General features: G+C 42.4%; 1 protein-coding gene across 4 annotated transcripts in view; it reads right to left on the bottom strand.

The window, feature by feature from the left end:
• Window positions 1-24,075, bottom strand: part of TENM1 (teneurin transmembrane protein 1) — a 299,751-nt gene that overhangs the window by 18,202 nt on the left and 257,474 nt on the right. For all 4 annotated transcript variants that reach the window (XM_021406358.1, XM_021406359.1, XM_021406361.1 and 1 more), the window contains 4 exons: window positions 8,868-9,234; window positions 6,768-7,278; window positions 1,792-1,964; window positions 715-950 (listed from right to left, as the gene is read on the bottom strand). In XM_021406358.1, the coding sequence (XP_021262033.1) occupies window positions 715-950; window positions 1,792-1,964; window positions 6,768-7,278; window positions 8,868-9,234 (1,287 nt within the window). The remainder of the gene's footprint in view (window positions 1-714; window positions 951-1,791; window positions 1,965-6,767; window positions 7,279-8,867; window positions 9,235-24,075) is intronic.

Below are 24,075 nucleotides of genomic sequence, written 5' to 3'. Positions count from 1 at the left end.
TTGTAAAAAAAAAAACATTCTGCAAGGTAGTGGTCTCTTTGAGCCTTAGTGTTACCTAATTAAATGCTGAATGTTGACCATCTGTCATTGTAATCTGTGAGTTCTCCTGAAAATAAATATAAACCATGGATGTAATGTTAAAATAATTCTCTATTAGAGCTGTACGGTAACCCAGCCAGAGGGAGTGAGGGGGGCTGAAAGCACGCGGTGGAGGGCAGAATCCACAGGGTTCCGGATAGACGGGGAGGCTCTACAACACTATGGCTTGCAGGAGATGCCCTGGCCCAGAGACCCGAGGTGTGCCCTGAGAGATCTCTGCATTGAGCAGAGGCTGGCACATGCTATATCCCCAGAACAAAGAGGTGGTTAGATGTGAGAGGCAGAATCTGGCTCCAAGTCTGCTGCTGTTCTGCAGTAACTATGATTCGTCCTTTGCTCACAGCTTCTTTCAAAGACATAATTAAGTTCTTAGTTGAAAAAGAAGAGGAAGAAAAAGAGTAATTATGTCTTGAGGTCAAGTCTAACAACCAAAATCAAACAGAGATCAAACATTCCTGCCAGTGTTGGAGGAGTCTGGTTTTGAAATTCATGGCTGGGGCCCACCATTGATACAAACTTCCCATTGCACTTCTTACAAAGTAGAGCATTTCAACATGATTTTAGTTCAATGGCTTTCAAAGGGAACACTGCACTTCACACAAGAGGAAACCTTACCCTTAGCCTTCTCTCAAATGTGGAGATATTGCCTTTGGTCTGCTCCCTCCTTTGCCTCCATTCAATGAGATTTGAGTTATGCTCTCCAGGAAGGGAGATATTGCACTTCCCTAAAGTGGGACTGACGACTCCTGCTAGAATATGAGGCTCTGAGTTAAGCGTGATTTCCATTCCACTGGCAAAGGTGACTCTCAGAGACCCATCTGGGCTGACCCGGTAGATATTCTGTGTGTTATCTGTCAAAAAACAACAAGCGAAAACAGGGAATACAGAAAATTTCAGATTTACAGATTTATGAAGAAAATGTCAGGTGCAATAGACTTCTGATCATACACCAACTGCAATGTGATTTTTGAAATCTGTTATCTGCAGGTCTTCACATGTCTAAGGAGCTTTTTATTATATTGGGCTGAATGATTTCCACTGTGAAGGTTTCCTGAGTAGGAGTGAAGAGTTTTGCTTTCATGCACACATAGGCTGGGTTTTGACCACTGATATTCTTCTACCCTTCCCCACTAGCAGCAGGACCCCAGGGCGGAGGCTCCGTGATGGCCAGCCATGAGCCTGAGTTCTACTGTATGCTTAGGGCTAAGAGACAAAGCGAGCGTCGTCCTTAAGCAATTCCTCCTTCCTCCGAGTGCTGCCATCAGGACACAGCACTACCGGAAAGAATTCATGGCACTGGCCAAACATGGCATTTCACTACCAAAACAGCAGCAGAGCACATCACTCTTTGGGCATAGTTCTCAGAATTACAAAGCTCAGCGTATTATGGGTCAACTCAATTCCACTGGATACTGGCATGGTAAATAGCATATAAAGCTTGGAGACATCAGAGATTTCAGTAACTGGAATCTACCCACGGGATTTTTCTTGGAGGAAAAGAATTCACTGGTGATTTGTTCCTAGCAGGAACCTCAGGGGAAATGTAAGTACTATCGAGCTATTTGTACTGAAACAAGGAAGAAATAAATGAATTAATTTTAGTGTCTTTCTGTCAAACAGTTAGGAATGCAACAATACCCAGAGCTTGAAATGTAAAGACTGGGGAAGAAATAACAGAAATGACTTCATTACCTTGTTTTAAAGTATATATCGTAGAGGTAGCTGAGAAGTTTGTAGCTGTGACCACGTTCTCCCGGTTTGAAGTATCAAGTTCCACTCTTGTCAGTTTTTCAACATCACTGTGGAAACTGCTGACCTCCCCGGTTGGGAATGTGGCGTTGGTCAAGTGGCCATCGGAGTCATACCTGCAACACACAGCGTTAATGCCACAGGAATACTGCACCTGTAGATACTGCTGATGTTTTTGAAAAAAAAAGAGGAAAAAAGATGCATTTTCAACACTGCTTGAGAAGCAAAAAGGTACGGATTAGTGCATGTATGCATTCTGAAAGCCTACATTTCCTAATGTGAATTCCTGCTTATGCAATGGGAGGTGCGGCCGCTGGATGCTCCTTGGAACCAGGCAACCCGTGCACCCCACAAAGACGTGTTCGTACCCTGCAGCTCCACTGAAGCCAGTCCTTAGTTACTGCAACACTCCATGGTGGTGAGGTGCTGGAACAGGCTGCCCAGAGAGGCTGGGGATGCTCCATCCCTGGAGGTGTTCAAGACCAGGTTGGATGGAGCCCTGGGCAACTTGGTCTAGTATCTGGAGGTTGGTGGCCCGGCCTGTGGCAGGGGGGTTGGAACTTGATGATCCTTGGGGTCCCTTCCAACCCAAGTCATTCTATGATTCTATAACTGCCTTTTGCTGCCAATGAGTGAAGCACATAATATGAATGGCAAACTGAAAAAAAGGGACCTGAAGTGTAACAATAGCAATAAAATTGGGTGGAAGTTGGTTCGGTGGGTGGATAAGTTTGTTCTTTCTGATGGTTCACACAGCAAACAACACAGAACAATGGTTGGTTCTTCATAGAATCATAGAATTAGAGAATGGCCTGGGTTGAAAAGGACCTCAAAGATCATCGAATTTCAACCCCCCTGCTGAGTGCAGGGTTGCCAACCACTAGACCAGGCTGCCCTGAGCCACGTCCAGCCTGGCCTTGAATGCCTCCAGGGATGGGGCATCCACAACCTCCTTGGACTTGATATAGTTTCATATTAATGCCACCCCTCTTAAAAACCTCACTGATCCTGAGACATTTTTACTCATCCGGGAGAACTCACCGAACATACTGAAGACGCATTTGCATGAGTAAAACCTACAAATGTTCATAAAATAGAAGACCACTTGTGCAGGTAGGAAAGCATAATTAAGTTTTCATCTTTTAGTGATTGTCTCTCTGCACTTGCAAAACATACCCTCAGCTCCTGTACTAACTGGCAAAGCCCCAGTGCCTCCGAGAGAAGCTCTTCCAGTTCACATCAGCAGATGATCTGGCCATGTCCTTCACTTCAGTGTGTTGGCATCCTTTATTTAAGGCCCTTACCTACCCCTAATTAAACAAAATCTGTGTGTCACAAAAAAAAATGCTGATGAACAAAATCAGGAATCTTCTTTTCCATTCAATATGAAAAAGAAAACAGAGCAGCTGTTCTTTTCAAATGAAACACTGGCGAAAGAACCTAGTGAACATCTTGTATCTTTTGACAAGTAAATTCATTAGACGTTAAATTCCATATAATCTTTCTCTCTTTCACCTCTGACTGCCCTCACACACCTCGCGTGACTTCTTTACATCTCACCCTTATGTCGGTTCTGTGCCAATGGACTGAGTGCCACACTTTATGACTAAAACAGATTAAGAGCACTCCTTTTCATCATTAGAAAACTCCATGAACACTGGGCAATTATATTTCATTTACTACTTGATCAAATAGATACGGAAGCTTGCTAAGTTACTTGGATTTTCTACATTACTACAGAAAAAATCCTTAAATCACGCATTTTTAAGGCATAAATGCAGCCAGTTTGGTGGACTGTACTTGTGCAAAGGAATCAGGATCCACCTCTGCAAAGGAACCAGTTTTGCTGCTGGATGCTGCTGATGAAGAGGTACAGAACTCCCTGTATAGTTGAAAATGGTATAAAGCATTACTGGATAGCAGACCAGGCTTGGCATCGAACATCTACAATGAGGTTGTAGAGTACATGCTGATGTACCCTAACTCAAGTAGATGGTCCAGCTGACTTCAAGGTCAGTGTCTCCACAATAGTTTCACAGTGTGACCATCTAAAGGGCTTTTTTATTCCAGATTGCTTCAAGAAACCCAGCCCTCTGAGGACAGGTTCTGCCACCTTTCACGTGATGAATGACAGTGCACTTGGACTCAGCTCTTGCAGAGCAATGTCCTACCCACACTAGTAGGGGCAGAATCACGGCATATTTCTTAATGTTAATTTGGTGCCCAGTTATGGCACTGTTAATCATTCTGGTGACCATTTAATCATGCAAATAATTGCATTGATTTCAGTACTCACATGAGGAAGTGCTCACCAATATTAGAAAAGCACACTTGGGGATAGAGCTTCACAATCTATTTGCATTTCTATGTGTAGCACAGTTAAGAGTTATATCATTTCAAAGGGAAAGCAGTCTAATTAATTTTTTTCAGAGAGGGCTGTTTCTTGCAGATGTTTTCTTGTCCTTGATTTAATAGAGGCCCAGTGGCCCCCCTCCCCTTCTATGGTTTTAATGGTATAATATTAGGAAAAAACCCTAGATGACTGAAATTGTACATTAGTACATAATTTTATGCAAGAGCTCTTTCAGTACTTCCATTCCATCAGATTAGACTAGATGGATGACAAGTACTTCTGTAGGTGGTTTTCTACCTCTTAATAATTTCCCTCTGTGAGTGAATCTGACACACAGGTACATGTTCTGAACAGTTCATTATCTTTGCTCATATTCCCAAGTATGTGTGATGTGTTGTTAAACAAACTCATTCCCATTTCAGCTTGATGGTGACACGGATTGAACTTTTGGATGTAAATGCAAATCCAGCTTAATCAGAAAAGTTGATTCCAAGCAACTGGAAAGTTGCTCATATGTTAATTCTCTTAACTCCAGCACTACCTTTATATGTGACAAAGGATCCTCATCTACCATGAGGTATTTATAGAAAAAAGGGAAAATCAGCTCCTGAAAGCACATCTACATTCAGCATAGCATTGGTTATATCAATTGTCCCTCTAACACTTGGCATCTGAGCCACTCAGAAAGTTGTAATATATTATGAAGATGACTTGAAACACTGGTCTGAACAATAAATATTAACAGTATGACCTCACCATTCAATACCGCTGTTATTTTTGTAACGTTAGGATCTGTAAGTCAGTTAATTCTATGGACTGATCTAGACTGGCAGAAGTGCACAAACGTACAGTCTGTGCGACTGAAAGCATCAGTGTGGACAGCGTCCTTCCAGGTATCTCTGGGTGAAGAAATCAGTACTACACGCAGTGGAAGGACCTTGCAAGCAGGCAAAGTCCTTTAAAGGGAAATCTTACTGAGTCCTGCTTTACAAACTACTTGCCAGAGGACAACAGGCGTGAGCAGTAATTGTCTCAAAAGGTTTACAGTCGATGTCAATGGGACAGAGTAGGAGCAGCAATATTAAAGCCACTGAGAAGCACAGGACTACACATAATCCCCTCTAACATGCTCGAACAATAAAGGCCCGGCAACAACGCACAATGTTCAGCATTTTGAGAAACAGGAGACATGACTTGGAGCTACTGTGAAAGCTTTTTGAAAGTGTCATCGGTCCATCATTGTGATTGATCCCATCCTCTGGTAGGGATTTAAACCTCTTCTTTCAGAGAAGCACATATTTTAATTCACTTCTGTATAGAATAGGTATCACTCTTAGATCAGTGTTTAAACTGCACCAGACAGCAGTGAGCTTTGTATCCTTGCATGAAACTTGCGACTTTTATCACTAGATGCCTGATAATGAGAACTGAACCAGGGAGGCTCTGTGTGGTTTTGTTCTGAATATAGCCAAAAATGGCCCTAATTAGAGCAACTCTATCAATATACTCTGTCTTTAGTAGAACAATGGAGTGCAAAATGGAAAAATATCCCCTTCAACAACAAATCCCACACTCTAGGCAGCAGTTTCCCCTGTCTTTATCCTACTTGCAGTTTAATAAAAAATAATTCTGAAAAACCTATAATGATCGTGACTCAGCTGCCATTCCAGGTGACTTATGCAGTAGCTTAATTTCTATTCATATCTCACCTGGATGGCTTTTCACTCTCCTTTTTGACAATGGACTCCTATGCCCTACAGAAAGCCGGCATTATTCTCCTTGAAGAACTTTGAACTAGCAGTGCAATGTTAACACATGATTTCCATCAATCACTAGCCACGTTCTCAAACAGGAATTATGACAATTAATTATAAATAATGAGAAATCCTGATACATCACACCCCTTTACAAATCAAACATTACTTTTCTCTCGGGTTGTTCTCTCTCTGGGACCAGACTGTAACATTCTGACTGTATCTTTACTGGCTTGTCTTGCTCTTTATGAGTCCTGTCAAATGTCTCAAAGCCTTGTTTATAAGGCCATTCCTGCACCACTAATACATACCTTTTTCCTATTAGGTATATACATATATTTAATTATATATCCTTTTCCCCTACTGATAGAGACAAGTCCATTCTTGTTTTTGAATGTTCCTTCCACTGAGATTCTCAATTTCTTTTGTAACGTTCCTTTCTCCTATATGTTAATTTTCCCCATTTTGCCTTCCTTGGGAATTCTGCAAATCCATGATTCACATCACAACTTGCCTCTACATCTTCAGTTACCAAAAATTCCAAAACCATATTTGTATTTGGAGAAACAGAGATTCACACTAATGTGGTATGAATGACGTGGAGTTCCAGGCAGTTTTTCTACACGTAATAGACATTGTGTACAGAGCTTTTACATTTGACAGGCTTTGACACTTACAAAACATTGTACTGTCTCATTGTAAAAGCTAGTACAATAGCTTTGTCTTTTGAAATTACTAGAATGGATAAAAAAATTTTAACATTTGTTTAAAACTAGGCTCCTTACGTCAGGAATTTAATGTCATGGACTTACTCATACACAGTTGTCCATCCATTTTCATCACTTTTGGTTGCTAGAAGTCCTGTGTTTCCGGGATATGTCATCAGAGCCAGGTTGTAGCCTTGGGCATACACCCTTTTCAGGACGCCGTTGCTGCTTATTGTCAGCCAGTATACCTGGCCGCCCGGCACCACGACCCACAGGGGCAAGCCGCTCGTGTCTCTGCGGATGTGCACCGAATTCCCATTGCTGCTGGTGATGGTGGCAACATCCCCTTCCCCGCTGTAGGTGAAGTTGTAAATATAGTCTCTCGTGATGAGGTTCAGTGTGTGCAGGTGTGTGCCATTGATGGTGAACTGATACAGTTCTTGGTCTGCTGGCGACGCAATCTCGTACATGTTCGTGTCACTGAGGTGAGCCTTGTTTCGGCTGACGGCGCGGATGCGAACGTTGCCAAGGTCTGCTACGTACAGCGTGTCATCAGGAGAGACTGCTAGGGAAGAAGGCGCTTTCAGCTTTGCATCTTTGGCATATCCACCATCACCTGGGAGATAAATGGTAATTTTAGTAATCTGTAATGCCTGCACTGAAGCTGAACCTCAAAGCCTGGCACACCGCTTCTTCTCAGCATTTATGTGTCAGTAAGAGAGTATGTGCTTCCGATTCATTAAACCTCCATTAACTAAAGTTGGTGCAATTCTAGGTCAGTCTCAGTAAAGACAAACTAGGAGACAAATTATCCAGTTTACACCATTTTTACTAACTCCAACCCCCTGTTGCTCCGGGAAGTACGACATGGCAAAATGTGAAAGAAAAAATGTTGCGACAGGTGAAGTTTTGTTTCCTACTTCTTGCATGCTTGGACGTGTGATGCAAGTAGAATTGTGTTATAAATAAAACAAAGAACACATAAAAATCAGTAGTTCAAAGTAATTAGTGGAGAAAAGATTAGATTGTACTTACTAAAAACTCAACATTGTAGGAAAATAAATGAGAATAGTAGCCAAAAAGGGCCGTGAAAATACACCCCCTCCTACATCACTCATAATTTTACTTAGTACTTATAAATACTGTGTATTGTAAGGTTCAAAGAGGATATTTTCATGAGTATGGGCTGTACCTGTGTATCAAAATGACTTTAGATGAACAGGATGTTGTGTAACCAGAAAGGAAGCATATTAAGCCTCACTCTTAGAGAGCAACACATGTTTCTATCGCTCCCTTTCTCCCATCTGAGAAATACAATTTGATGGAGATTTTGAGCATACCTTTTGCTGCCTTGGAAACGGACAAATGAGCTGCTCTCTGCCAACCTGTGCCTGCCTTCCACCAGCCCAGCACTGGCACAATCATTACCTTTGTCACACTGCTTTTTTGCGTGTGTGCTGAGGGTAGATTCCCTCACTTGGAACCCTGGACAGGATCCTATTCAGCACTGGTACGACAGAGCCATAACTGAAGCTGGCAGCATGTGGCAAAGCTCATGAGATTTTGATTATCCACAACGGGTCAGGAACTCACCTCCTCTGGAAGACCATTTACATTTTTTTTTCTCTCCATTCTTGACATACTTTATGTTTTCTTGTCAGTCATTAACCTTTTACTTGAAATGGGCGGCTTATGAATTATGATAGCGTTACAGAGCTGAACAAAGCGGTTCTTGGAGATGACAAGATGACAATATACTGCCGTCCTCCGTATATGGGAACATTCTCTTTGGTTCCATCATGAAATAGGTTTATGTGACAAAAAGCCACGATGAGAAGGTGTGAGCTAGCATTTTTCACTAGATATGGAACATTTTGATACTCTCCTTGGTAAAAAGGGCTTCCACATCCAGTAGCATTCAGGCGCAATCTGCACTGGGGCCACTAACATCTTTGGCACAAGCAAAGCTGACACAAAAACCAACACTTAGAACTCATTTTGAACAATCTGTAATCTCTGTGTCGAAACAGGAAAATCTATGCCCGCTCAGAGGCTCCTCATGCCTCTGCACCCAATGGATTAAGCAAATCCATGCAGAGCTGCAGATAAGGCTTTCTGCCTGTTACCCCTGTCACTTTGCGAACCTGCAGCTGTGCCAGAGAGTCTTGACAGTACAGCAACAGGAAAGAGATAGCGTTGTCTTACCTGAGAAACAGTCACAATTAGGATCAATCTTGCAGTCACAATCTGACGGGGCTCCAGCGATTATGGAGATCTCGCCGTTGGTCGTGACCTGTTGTATCCGGTTGATCTTTCTTTCATCAGTCTCAGCAATGTAGAGTATCCCGCTGTGGGACACAGCGATGGCTCGGGCAGACTCTAGGGTGGAGTGGATGGCCACCTTGCTGACGATGAAGTGGTCGATGCCCGGCACCTGGCAGTGAATGGGGCGTCCTGCGATGATGCGCACACGTCTGCTCTCAGAGATCTGCAGGACAATGTTGTTGTCCAGGACGTACAGCGAGTTGTCCAGCGGGTTCACTGTCAGGTCTGTTGGCCACTCTAACCTCACCTGTGAAACCAAACCGAGGGGAGGGCAGGTTAAAAAAAGAAAAAAGAACAATTAAGACACAAAGCAGTTTTGTTCAACCACCTCTGAGGACCACGTCATCAAGGTACTCAGTGGATTTACCCGCCACTGCTGTGCTAGTATGTACCTTCAATTGCGTTTGGCAGAAGAAGTTTCTACAAGCATATTCTTTTCTGAGATCCAGCACCAATGTGGAACTAAATTTGATTTTAAAAATAATTTAGCAACCTCTGAAAGGTATTTGCACAAGTCCATTAAGGGCGGAACTTTATTATACCTATGCATTCATGCAAATAAAAGCATACACTTTGTGTCATGCAACATCAGCCAGAAAATTCTCCAGGTCTGAATGTTATTGTTCCAAGGTTGCACTCAACACTGGCAAAGTGGGAAACAGTTAGAGGTTGTCAATGTCCTAACACTTTAATTGACCGTTAGCACAAAAGGAAAATGACACGGTAGAAGAGCACGACACACTGCCACAATTTATTTACTAAGCCAGAAATGTTAATAAGACTTATGTGCCATGAAAAATATAAGCTCATTAATTCTTTGTAATGTAATAACGCACCGATATATCAGACTTCACATGATACAGTAGCCCAGCCATAATTACTTACAATGATTTTAGTTTGTGAATGCAGTATTTCTGTCATGGAGTAAGTAAGCTCGTCATAGTTAAGGTAAGCTTTTTGCCTTTCCCCATGCAGGTGAGGATATCAACGAAGCAAAGTGTCCAAACAGTGCTGGAGAAGATGTTAGAAGAATGACCTCGCTGACTTGATGCCTGTTGCATCAGGACCCGGAGGAATTCTGCATGCTCCCAGCTGGAATGGGGCAGCCTGTCACCCTGCAAGACAGCTGGGCTGGAGGCTGCTGACCACAGCATGTTCTTGCAAGAGCTCCAAATTCCTCGTACAGAGAATGCTCTGCAGTCAGTGCAGCAGTTCTGGTCTGGGAATGAGCAGCTGAGGGGACTGGTGCTTCTCCCCAGTTAAAGGCTGGTGGAGGATTTAGTTTGCAGCTTGTCTACAGAAAGGTCACAGAACAACTGAGTTGCAGAGATTGCAAGACATACTATTTTTGTCTGTCTCAAGATGCTTTGCTTGTTATCCTTTGTGAAGAGATGTCTGCTTTTATCTGAGTGGAATTTCTATGGACTAAATATTTCAGTCATCAGAAGGGAACAAATGCCCAACTAAAATGCAATGGTTTTATAGGCAGTTTCCACAGAAGGTTCCACTATTTCATGTACTGTTTTTGTTCGTTTTTCTACTGTGCTAATTAAAAGATCTATGAATGCAGAGCCCGCAGATGATAATACAATGCTCAGCACTGCGGAATAACATATGGTGGAGTGTGTGGCCATCACAAGCCACCTGCTCACCCAGGGTCAGCTCAGGCACCGGGCTGAAGGCCAACCTCTGCCTTTCACAAGCACTGGTACTTCCAGATAACCTCATTTCCAGAAGCACATTGCTGGTTTGATAATTGATGTTTTAATAAAGCAAGGGCACTGCTGCTCCTGTGTCTCGCCCTGCGTGGTTACGCGGTGCACCGCACCATTATGAAGGCTCACGGAGTAATCGAACTCCTCCTTGTGCCCAGTCCATTTTACTCGACAGCATAATAACTGGCGTTAAAACTAATGCTGTTGGGTTCAAGATCTCTTCCGAACCAAGTGGCAGAGTCACTCCAAATGATGATAACTGTGGTGAGACAGTTGGAAGCAGATTCCTCCCATAAAGGCGCTGGATTCTGTGTTCCACCCAATGCGTGCATGCTGCTGCATGCAGAGCTGATAGCGCGTGCCTTCCTCGCTTCAGCTGAGAGCTCTCTGGAGCCTGAACAAAACTTCAGGCACATGCAAACCTCCGCAAGGCTGGCTGTGGGAAACTTGGAAAGAAACATATCTGCAGTGTGCCTTCAATGCAGAACATCTGACTGCTCTGTCAAACCGGATGGATTATTTGCAATGGCAGACACCTTAATGCCCCCTTGACAGATCACTCTGCTGTAAAAATAATCGGTGACTAACGGTAACTAGATTATTAGTGGGAAAAACTTCGGGTTGAAACTCCCCATTTTTGCCATAACAACTACGCATAGCACCTGGCATATCTTAATACCTGGTTTGCCTTCACGGACCAGCCACATTGTCTTTGCCTCAGTGAATAAATCGAATTCCTCCCACTGTGAAGGTACGTCTGGTGTCTTGCAGATAAACAGCGGCTGATCTGGACCAAAACAACTTTTTCTCTGGTTGATTTGAGGCTGGTTTTGTTTATTGAGGTAGAATAAGCTTTATGGAAATGTCCATTTCACTTGCAGCAAGGTGCCTAAAACCTAAGAAGAAGCTGGATCTTAACAGCTGCCATTATCTGCAAGTGCATTGCTTTCATACTGATTGCTTCTGTAAATCCAGCTGCATTATGGTAAAAATAGATAAAATTTGAATTGAGGACATCCAAACAGTCCTGGCTACTAAACCTGACCTGCCACCTAGCTCTCTGCAAAGCTCGCAGAAGGATGACTGCACTCATTCCTGGGTTTAAAGCAGTCGTGGATGTATTAATAGTCTAATTCCGGGTGAAATATTAAAGCTAGCATGTTCCTGTCTGGAGACTGCAGCAAAAAACCAGCCACCACTTGCTGCAAGCTGGACAGGAAAAAAAAGGCCATGTAGACCAATTAAAAGCAATCAAACATACAGGCAAATGCAAAATACAGAACGTTCTGAATCCGCAGAAGAATTTCAGATTTAGCAAGAAACCTGCATTGCTCTGGTCAGGATCAAATGAATGTGAGCTGGGGCTGCTGCTCACCCCTCTTCTGCCCCTGCAGCCCCACAGCAGTGCTGAGCTTTCCCTGCTCCTGTGGCGTGTGGCTTCAGGAATCATGTCTGGCTGAAAACTAATCACCTCAATCAGCTTAAGCTGAAGTGTAAGTGCACCCTCAGGTTCACTGTTACCTTGAAAAGTCACCAGTTGTTTCTTTTCTTTGAAAGCAAGCTGCCCTCTGGCAGGTTTCTGTGACCAAACCATCAGTTGTGCTGCGTTCAAAGCCAATAAACATATTACAGAGAAGCACTTCAATTCTCATCTGATATGACTGTGCCTATTAAAAAGTTTTTCCAGACAAAAACTCAGTTAGGGTTGGAATAGTAATTCTGTTAATATACTTTTTAATGTGAAGCAGCCCTTCATCTGCAGAGAGCCCTCTCCTATATATGTATGTTTTTCTTATAATTAAAAATTGAGCCAACTGCCAAGTGTGTTTGCTTATACTTGATAGGTTCTTATTTTTAAGCAGTGCACAGAAATGGCTTTGCAGATCATCCCATTATAAGCAAAGAGATAAGATTTGTTCAGTGGCAGTCAGTGCCTTACTTCACACACTGAAATTTTCAGGTGACAATCTTGGTTTGGTTCACTGGAGGCTGCGCATATGCAGTGGAAATCACTGTGGAAACAAGTGAACCCTTGAGCAGTGAGACCTTTTGCATGTAAGTATTAGCATGTCAACTTCTCTGGACTTCCAGCATTTAACTGTCAACAGAAGGCACCAGCTATAGGTAATAATCAATGTCTGGTTTGAGAAGTGCAAAATTAAAACCCACTGGCCTGGCTTTCTAACAGGTTTTTTTTCATGTCAAGTGTTCCAGAAAACACAAAGTGCACTGAGATGGTTTCAATTTAAATGCATTTTCATGGGGAGATCTGCATTTAGGTAGTTAAATAGCTCTCAGACTTGAATGGTAGGTATTTTTTTTTTCTTGCAACAATATGCATGTGCTTATATAACTCTCTGCCTACCTATCTATCTGGCGGTTGTGAAAACTAAATATTTTTCGTACAGCAAAACAATGCAACTAAGTAAATGATGTGAATTTTTTGCAAAGCAGCACTCACACCAGAGCATTCACCCATACGCCTCTTAGACACGCACAGACACACACGGACACACATTTCTCTGTTAGTGAAGAGAACCGTTTTGCTTTTGGTTTTGACCACTTGACCAAAATGTTCCACACATTTTGCACAATACTTCACAGCTGTGGCATTTTTGGTGTTATTTTACAGAAAACAGATCAAACACGTTCTACTGTTCATATCAAAGCAAGGAAAGTAATGAGGGAAAAACTTATCCTTGTCCACAGATGCAAATTTCAAGAGCTTAACTGTTTGAGGAGCTGGGGTAAATTTCACTAGGGTAAGTTTCATTTATCGTGAATTAAAAGAAGCTGCATAAATCCACAGAAAGTCATCACCGTCGCTTTGATTTCTTGCCATGCATTGCTTGTATGTTTTGATTCAATTTCATGTAGTAGCAAAAAATTCACGCCAACTGTTTCCGATGGTCCCGACTGATGGATTACTTCCTACTGGTACTGCTCAGCCTCAAGCATTTCTACTTATGCTCATTTTGTCTTTGCTCTGCTCTATGATATGCATTCGCAGACCTGATCACAGCCTCCTCCATGTTCTCCTTTTGTCACTAACCTCATTTTCTCATCTCTTCCTCTCCACACTCACTTCAGCAGTTCCTTCCAGCCCAGCCCTGTACGCACCCCACTGCTATTCCATACAGTGCTTTTCCTCTTCCTGCTGACCCCCTTCTTTCTCCTCCTCCCCTGTGTACAAAGGCTCGGAGGAAGGACTTGCTCAAGTGGGGCACCAGAGGTGAACACGCAGCTTACAAGGCCGGAGGAGCCCGGTTCTGCTTCCCTGAACTTTCTACACGATGTCTCACTACATACATTCCTCTCTACTTTCTCACAGCTGACAAGCACTGATATTTTTTTCATCATTTTCTGTCAGTTTGCTCTCACTTCTGGGCTCTCTCTTTTGTCGACACTGACACCGTCAGCTCCCCTCAGCAGCACAGCTCCTTCTTTAATGGCACAGAGAGAGAGCTCTGCTCATGCGGCCTGACACGAGGGAGTGCTCGGCGTGGTGGGATTACAGCTTCCTCCCACGCGGAACCAGCCTTTGTTTCCCATGCTCCTGACACTGCATACTACAAAATTCAGAATTATGCAGTTCAGCTGTAGCGGTCCCCGCTCTAAACTTCACAAACGTTGCTCTCTATGCATTCATCGCTCCCCAGTGCAAAACCCAAGTAAATGAGTTTTGCAGCCTAACGACTGCTGTTTGCTGCCCTAGGCTGGGAAAGCAGCTGTGGCACATTGACAGAGGGAGCTTGGAGCTCTGAGGCTGTGGTTCCCCAGATCATGGCTCAGGCACGCTTCCCTCAGCCTGCCCCTACCCTCATTTATTTCCAGCAGGTGAAGGCCCAGTGGAGGAGGGCAGAGGGGAGGCCCACACCACCGGCCTTCACCACCCCTCTCTGCTTTGCTTGCCGCAAGCTTTGCCGTTCTTTCTCTTTCCAGCTCTCTTCTGGTTCCATAACGTCTTTTTTATGACTTTCTTTTTCTGCTTGACAACTTCAAAGACTGCATGAGGAATCTTGGGTTGACTAAATCGATAGGAAAGTTGATTTCTATGGGGACAAGTTTCACACTGTCTTTATTTAATAATAGACAGAATATTATCTAGAAACACATAAGCCCATTGACTATGAAAATCAATGGGACTTAGATTCCTAAGCCACTTAAGTCTGTTTAAACATAGTGTTTGTGGTTTATAGAGGTTAGGAAGAAAATACTTTGTTAAACACCCAGAAGGAATTACAGAGTATTTCTAGCAAGCTGGTGCCTCTGAGAGGAGGAATCTGAGACTCTTCAATTAAAATGTCTGAAAATAAATCATGAGTTTGAATCTAACCCAAATGTGTCTCAGTGCTGGAATGGGAATAGATGTCCTCCAAACATACCTCTGTGTTAACCTGCGTGACCGAAAGGAGGGAGCTAATGGAACTCCTGCCGCTGTGCCTCACTTCCACACCTGCACTGCTGTGGCCTGTGCTGGTTAAATGAGATGGCACAGAAGTAAGACTGCATAAATCTCACTAGTTTTGGCCTCATCTCTCATCTTTCTATTTTGAGGGTAGAAGTTATAGATACAGAAAGCTGTTGTGCTGCAACACAATGCAGAAAAGATGAAAGAAAGATCTGAAAAGGTTTAAATTGAGACAATAATTACAAGCTGTTTGATAATAGTGAGGCTGCAGCTAGTCTGTTAGGGTGGTTTTTGCTTTAAATAACTCCTGAGGTTCAGGAAAGCATCTAGCCTGAACACTGAGAGGAACAGAGGACAACTCAAACTGAGACTTCCAAAACTATAATAAAAGTACCTATGCATCTTGCATTTTGCGGAACAGACAAGAAAACTTGACTCCTTGCAGAAATCCTTCTATGCGAGTATCATTTACATTCAGTAGGTACTCATAAGAAAGCCCATTGGAGAGTGTTTGAACCTTGTCTGACACTGTAAGCAGGCACTGTTTTTGTCAGCTGAGGGCATCTGTCACTGCTGTGATGCATATTTGGATATGCATTATCAGATTGTGCAGAAAAGCATACAGAAATACATTTTAGGACTAGTGTTCTCAAGTAAAATTCATGATGCTTTCAGAAAGGTTCTTGATATCTCTAGCAAAGTTGTGGATTTCTGGATCTCAGGCTCTCAGTAATTTCTCAAGCTAGAAAGCGACAGGCATCTCTACATGGTGCTAGGTCTAGACTAGAAGCTGCCTTTTGAAACTTCTGCTTTTCTTTAGTGAAACAAAATCCATAAACGCTGGAACGAACAGACTAAATTAAAAATCCTTATGGATAGGAACATGCAAACACTGTTTCCCAGTGAAAGGACTGGCTTAGGACAAGGCCACTTATACCAGGTTTCAACCGTTGACCTCTCCCAGTTCGCTCCATTTTTGATGCATCTTTCATGAACCATTCAATGCTCATTATAGTTCATGCTAACAGCCAAAGACATTGGCTTTGTTGTTTCCACTGACGTGGACACAGAAATCTAACTGAACTGGTAAGTATAATAGAAGAAGAAAGAAATACATATGGATGGAGGACCTAGAGGGTTTTACATCATATCATGACTTTCTCCAGTTTTCAGCAGAGACAGCTACATGCTGTTCAGTTTTCCATTTTCCTTTGAGCAGTTGATGGAATGGCTATTGAGTGATGTTCAGACATTTATGATTTTCCTGCAATGTGACCTACATTGCTAAACTTCATAAATTTATCCTCCAAGGCAGTGTATCATTTTGCATGCCATATCCATCCCAAAGGAATCTATCAGCAGGAGATGAGGCCCAGTTTGTAAAAAGCCGAATGTCCTTCAGACATTTTTAGCTAATTTGTTTGTAAATGTGAGTGTTATTGTCAGAGTAACATACTGCATAAAATGGCGCTCTCTATCATTCTGTCTGCGTCTCTCTGTGTCCCAAACTTAATAATGCACAGCTATAAACATAACCTCTGTATGGCAGGCTACAAATGGGTACAACCAATTTCTGTCTTGACATTTGCATTTTTTTTTTCTTGCACTGACACAGCGTCTATTCTCATTTTTGCTCAGAAGAAACAATGGTATAAAAGATGCTGAAGCAAAACCAATATCGTGAGGAGGGGAAATCAGGCATTCCTTGTTGCCATCCCCTGGCTGCAGCTCTCGCCACATTATCCCCACGGCTGCTGCAGCTTGCCTTCATTTGACTTCAGCAGCCTGTAAGGATAACCCAGTCCTAACAGCAATACTGGAGATATCAGTAATACCTCCAAAGCAACACTTCCTGGTGCTAAAATCTTTCCAGGCTTTGTTCATAACTAGCAGTGAGACCCAAGAAATACCCAGACAGCAGTGGAACAACACTCTCTAGAGTTCCCTCATGCTGACATGGTTCAAAGCCCTGCTCTTTGTAAGCAGTTATTATTACAGTGTTGTTTTGACACAATCTGTGGAATTCCAGGTTCCTCTAAGCACCTGGAGCAATCTGCAGGCCAGAAGGATCGCTGTGCTGGCTTTTCTGAGCCTCTTCCCAGTGGTTACTGTGGTGCAATGCTTTCAGTCATGCAACCATTACCACATCTGCTTTTTTTAGTTTCAAATGCAACAGTGGCACCATGGAAAATTTCAACGATCTGACAATAGAATTGAATACCCAATTTTTTTTTTCCCCCACGTACACACTGGTATTATTCTTTTAATTTCTGTATGCTTTCTCTTGATTTGCCATGGAAAGACCAAGAGCTCAAAGACCAGCCCTCACTGACCAGTAGGGCGTGAGACATCACTGCAGGAAGCACGCCATCACCTCTGGTGACTGCTGCCCTCCATGTTCTCCTGTATACAAGCTCCAGACTTGGTCTCCCTCACCCTAGTGCTGTGCAACATTTCCAAATGCTCAAAGCAGAATATGCTGGGCAACCCGAAATATTTGGAATAGAGGCAGTAAAGACAGATCCAAGCAAAATAACTCACTTTACAACACGCAACATTTGTGCCTTTGACTCCATAGATTGTGTTGGGTTTGCTGGTGAGAGGAGGAGAGCAACACACACACATTGCCAGCCCTGACAATCCTAAGAAATGGTGGAGGCAGTAATCAACTCCATCCAAGCACTTATTTCTTAAATGAATGATAGAATGGCCTGGGTTGAAAAGGGCCTCAAAGATCATCTAGTTTCAACCCCCCTGCTGTGAGGTCACAGACAGACCTTATTATCAGTGGATGTGGATGAACAACTGGATTAAAAGAAAAGGAGGGACACTGCCTACTAGGCCTGCCTCTGTGTGCTCCCATCAACACCCACATTTCCTCCAGGAAACTCCAGGATAACAGGGACTGCCTTTCACCATCTGAACAATTATGGGAGCTCTGCAGGATATATAAAGTCCACATATGCATACTTGTAAATAGAAATATTTATATATGCATTTATAGTATATAGTAAGTATAAATTTATTCTTCGTGCATACATTTTGATCACTATGTCTCCTTAACAGATGAAAAAGTCAGATATAGCCATCAATATATCTCAACCCACTGCAGGCTCTCACCAACCTGGCAAAGCTGTGCTACAGATTTACAGCAGCGCAGTTCAGCACTGCAGACACCCCTGCCATAAATATCTCATCACCAGATTCCGTCGCACTGAAACCATCTTTAAACAAGAGATATAACCAAAGACGACTTGTGCATAAGGACTAAAACATGCGGCAACCAGAGACATCGACTGCTTGAGGAAGAGCAACAGGAAGGCCTCAGTGCTGCCAAGGCCTCCTTGCACCTGAGAGTACCAACTCAGCGCTGAGCTGCTACCTTCTTGCCAGCCACCCACATCTTGTAGACGTTACTTACTTCCCACAGTCTCTCACTAGGAAAAAAAAAAAAAATTAAATCTGTCTCTAGCAAAAAGTAAGGTAAAAGCCGTGAGAGCACTCTGCCAGGTCTCCCCTTTGCCATTGGTCACATGAAGTGTCCGGTGCCTCATGCCTCGACAGCCAAGGAAAGGGCTGCAAGTGTTGAAAGTTGATTAAAATGTATGTAGTACTTTTACTCAGTAGTAATGCATTATTTATGGCAGATAATTGAAGTAGATTGCTGTTTTGCAGGTGACCAATAGAAAAAGAGCACTTGGGACTTTAAGGAAGAAATTGGAGTGTGACTTCACCACACAGTATCTCACTTCTATGACTAATATTTCAAATTCAGTGATAGAATAATTTGATTAGAATATAAATTAGGTGTGATGAAACCATCCTGCTCTCTGTTTGATATTCTAAAAATCACATTATACACCTACAAGTTTGATTCATGAGCTCTCACAGATTCGTTTCCACCTGAGGTCCTAATCCTATGAGCCTCCTTTCTCTCAGCCCCTGTTAAAGAGAAGCCACTTAACCTCTCCTCTACCCCCAGGAAAAGATTTTTTTATCTTCTACCCAAAGATCCCTTTTAAAAGAGGCTTTCAGCCTGGTTTTGCTTCAAAGTATGGATACTAGCAATGTTTCTTTCTTGCAAACGCTATTATGACTGGAATTAAATTGTACAGGTTTCTGGTTACAGAGACTTATTATTCGAGAGGGGGCTTTTCTGGACTTCATACATCAAAAATTAGGAAAAAATAAAAAAACAAAGAAAGCTTTGAACATTTCCTGTAAAGGAAGCCCACAAATAAGAATTAAAGGTCCTGTAAATCATCATTTTGTGAGCTTTCAGTTCGGTGACTTCAAGCACACATATGATACGTCCTTCTGCAAAGCACCAAAAGGGACAGCACAGAGAATTTGTATATTTGAGATGCATTAATTACACTTAACTAGAAGAGTGTTTCAAAAGCCCCACAGAGGTAGAGGACTACAAGCAGATCAAGAGCAGGAGTAGTTTTGCTATAGGGAGAACTAAGCCATTGCTTTTTGATGGCACGTAGCTCTTTAACAGAGTAACAGTATTAAGCACCTACTGCTAAAATATGGCAACAAGAGAGCATTCTGTGCTTTCTGCTTTTACAAGAATGCAGTTTATACTGTCATGTTTATAGAGAAACACCTACAGGGACAGTGTGTCTTCCTCTAGCCTGCAATACTAATTAATTAATTGGCTCTCCATAATCCTGCAGTTGGTTTGTACTTTCCTACTCTCACCCTGGCTTGAAAGCATTCTGCCTGGAATCCATTTGGTTTTTATGCTGGCACCTCGCTCCCTCTGCTTCTCACCCGCTCATCAGATCATGGTTTTGTCTTTGTATTTTCCTTTCCTGCTTGCAATGCACTCAGGGAAAGTCCTGTTCAGGCTGCTTGCTCCGATGAGCAGCCCCTCATTGCTGCTCCCAGCTGAGGTCACCGTGTCCTGGGAGCTTTTTGTTCTGTTCAAAAGGCATCCACAATGCCACTGAAGCGTACTGTGCCTGGGCAGATGCTGGTGGGGAATGCCTGCAGCAAGTGTGACTGCAGGAGCAATGTCAGTGTTTGCATTTTTGAGAAATAAACTACAATTTTAAAGTGATTCTGCTCATCTTTACTCCTGCTCCCCAGCATTCTTCACAGTTTCATGGGAGCCTTCAGCACTATTACTGCTCTCTCCTCTCTCCACATCATCAGTCATTCAAGGTAGGCTGCCCAGGACGTGGCACTCATGCCATGTGTGGGTCCCTGTCTAGTCACTCCCCTTTAAACCCTGTTCTAGAGATGTGCCTTTTAATTTGACCTATGCAAGCAAATTGCCTACATAAGTAACACTGTCACATTTTTATGAGGGAGCAAAACATTTTGCAGTGTCACTGAAGTTTATGCGAAGCAACACAATATAGATGGTTCCCTCACACGGAGAACTGCTGAACAAAAGCTGATGAAGTGCAAATGTCAAGAAAAAGTCTTCAAACCAGACCTTTCATTTTGCAACACAGCAGTGACAGTTATTAACACCATCAATCAGGCCGGAGCTATTGCTTTGGCACAGACTCATGCCTGGTGGGACTGACATCAGCTTGAGAACAAGGCCATGGTTTCAGGCTAAGAGAAAGCTCTTGGGATTCATTTTCTGTTCCCTTGCAAATGTTTAGTCTCTTCATTCACGGGGAACGTGCTCAAGATTGGTTTACGCTGTTCCCAAACACTAACTGCAAAAATATAAATGACTCGAGGTTCAGAGTGGTGGAACTTCAGCCCACATATTTCTCATGGGAGGAAAGATAGGGGATGAAATTGCAAGATGGTAGAAATATCTGCCAATTCCCTCCTCGGCTCTCACCACAGGAATGGAGGCAGAGAAGAAACGAAGCTTATTGCTCAACCTGAGCCGAAATACGTTTCCTTTCACACAAAGCCTCCCACAATGTCAATACAACTTCTACGAACGGTGGATCTAATGAAGTCCGGTTTCCTAAGGACTTGTGTCTCATGGCTGACTGACTTGGGAGTTTAATAAAATCCAAGCACCAAACGAAGCTAGCTCTTCCCGTGAATGGGACATTTATTAGATCCTGAGTGGATTCTCTGGAGTTTAATAAAACAAAGTCCATGCTGCAATATTTCCTTTTGAAAGGGCACTTTAGGTCTTCCTCCCGTAACTGGATTAATATTTTGTATGGGACTTGTAGGAATTTAATTGCTGTGAAGGCTGGTAGTATTCCTCTGCAAATCTGTTGGAAATCAGCCAAAGATTTTGATTTGCTGTAGATTAGTGAGGTGAATATGTACATACACAGATGGAGGGAATACCAACAGCTTTTTTCGATATTCTTGAAAAATGTTTTGCCTTTAAAGTTTAGCCCTTGTTCATGTGGCAGTATTCAGGGGTTAGGGACAGCATTTACAAAAGGTATGACTAGCTCTACACAAAGGAAGATACCAGATAGCTGACCTTAATGTTGGTGACCACCAAAATTCGGGCACCCATGGTGAGTGCTGAGTACATACACATGGGTAAAGTGTATCTGGTTATGACATGCAGTTTTCTTTAGATGAGCTTCTCAATAACTAGCTAAAGAACGTGCACTATGCTGAGAAGTCACCCATGCTAGCTTTGTACATGCAGAAATAGTACTGAGAAGACCAGAATACAATATAAATACTTCAACCTAACGTCCTTTTCCTTCTACATTCAGACTGACACCCTCAGAGTGAAGTATGAGATCAAAGCAATTAGTCAGAGCTTGGTAGTTTATTTGCCACAACACATAATCTTTTCAACCCCAGCTGTCCTTACCCCCACCCCCATCTGTTATGAATGCAAAATTCTCTCTTAAGAATGAGAAAGCACTGAATAACAAACACAGAGTGATTAGAAAGATGTGTTTCTGTCAAAGCTGATATTGGAATAAATGATTAAACCCTTTCATAATCAACTCATATATTAAAGTGAATGCCTTAAAGTGAAAGCTTGTCATTTATAGTAGTTTTCACAACAGGCAGTTATTCTATGTGTTTACTTCAAGAGTACATTTTAGTATTTCAGTAAATCAAGAAATATTGATTTTGAGCAAGTTGTTGATTTTATTGTCAGAGCAAATTTAGCCTTGAGAATTGATTTTATTTGCCTATTTTGTAAGTCCCTCTAAACACACAATTTGTGAGCAGTCCACACTCTCTTGATGTAAATGCCACTTGTAATTTAGCCAAAAAACTATCGAAGTGGAGATGGCCAAATTTGTTTTTCATTCCTGTTGATGCCATTCTGGAATACACTCAGTGGTTCTGCAAGGATATACAATTGTTTTTGAGTAAGTGAAAATATCCCTTATTTTCTTTGATATAATTTCAGATTAACATGGTTGACTTCAATGGGATGTGATTATTTCTCAGTTTTCTGGTTATCAGCAACAATTTTGGAAAAAAAGCCCTATCAGGCAAATTTGATAGAGATACTTTCCAGAACATGCATTCCGAGTATTCATTTAGCGTCTGTGCTTTACCAGATATGTGAAAATACTCAAAATTGTGGATTTTGTGAAAAACTTCAATAAGAAGAATCACTGAGGAACCCACAAAATAAATGTTCCAAACAAGAAATGCTTCCTTAAGCACCATGTACATCTGTACTGCAGACTGTTAGCAATGTCAGTTCACCTACCAGCGACGGAGAGCTAGACAGCAAGTATTACTATACTAAAGCTTACTTTGGCCACTTCCTAGGGATGATTTAATAAGCCATCATTTATTTTGTTGTTGAGAATATTTACTGGCATGCATTCTCAATTTATCTGAAGATTGTCTCACTGTCTGTGATAAGAACATGTCTTGATTTCCCAGAATGCTGAAGCCTTTGCAAAATTTTGAGAAATACGTTGCAATAGGTTCTTGTAGGTGCTGTGAAATGGAAGCACAGAGGTTGCTCATGGAAGAAGTTCCTTTCTGCTTCTATGGCAAGAAGACCCTATCCCAGCTGAATGCCCATGTCCAAAGAGCAATACGAAGAAGAACTCGTTTTATGACACGCATCTTCTTATCTATGATTTTGCAGGAGTTTTTTTTCCATGGCATTGGGCCTGTATTGTAGAGTAAGGTAAACTAAATCTGTTTCTAGCAAGTAGCCAGCCCACCATAAAACAAGATTTTAGGGGACAGAGCTATTTACAACTTTGGTATATTTGATTTCAACCTGAAAAGTTTACCTTTTCAATTTCATTTTCATGTTAAAAACAAAGCCATTTTATCTCCACATTTGCCAGACCCCCTGTTGAAAGTAATTTGCTAAAGGGTGTTTGCATTTTTCAAAAGGAACAGAAAACTATCAAAATGAAGCACCACATTTCAGGTTTAGTGAGACATTTTGTTACTGAGCAAAATGAGGGAAATGAGCAAAAATTTGCACATAAATACACACTCGCACATTATATGACCAAGAAAGCAATTATGCGTACAGCCCTAGACGTGGATCATAAGGAGAAGGCAGGGAGCAGACAGCGCACCTGGCTCCATTCCATGCCCCTCTGAGATCTCTAATCTGGTTATTGATGCCCCAGGCACTTGTTATGTGTATCCAAGAAGCGAGCAAACGTGCTTCAGGCAGCAATAAGTTCCACGAAGCATGGCTCCTGCCAGCAGGTCTGTAGCAATGGAGCGGAGAGGCCGTGCCTCCAGCTGCTGAATACTGGTTGCTTCAGTGGGTTCCTGCTCATCATCTGCAGGACTGGCTATCCTACAAGACGAGGTGCAGGAGCAGAAGTCAAGGTGCCCAGAAGCGACGTGTCCTTAAGACTACTAGGCTAGTTTCAGCTTGGGCTTAGCACAGCTAACTCACTTGACCCTGTTGTTCTGCCTTACATGGAAAAGCTACATATCTACCAAACTAGAGAGAATATGAAGGTGTATCTATCAGTTCTCCACCCTGCATTTCCAAACGCTTAGTGACATGCAAAGTGGAACAAGGACACTATGGTCAGTTTTGACCCTAGTAATA

The sequence above is a fragment of the Numida meleagris genome, chromosome 8, assembly GCF_002078875.1.
Source record: "Numida meleagris isolate 19003 breed g44 Domestic line chromosome 8, NumMel1.0, whole genome shotgun sequence".
In the NCBI taxonomy this organism is placed as follows: Eukaryota; Metazoa; Chordata; class Aves; order Galliformes; family Numididae; genus Numida; species Numida meleagris.
This window is presented reverse-complemented; position numbering and strand designations above follow the sequence as displayed.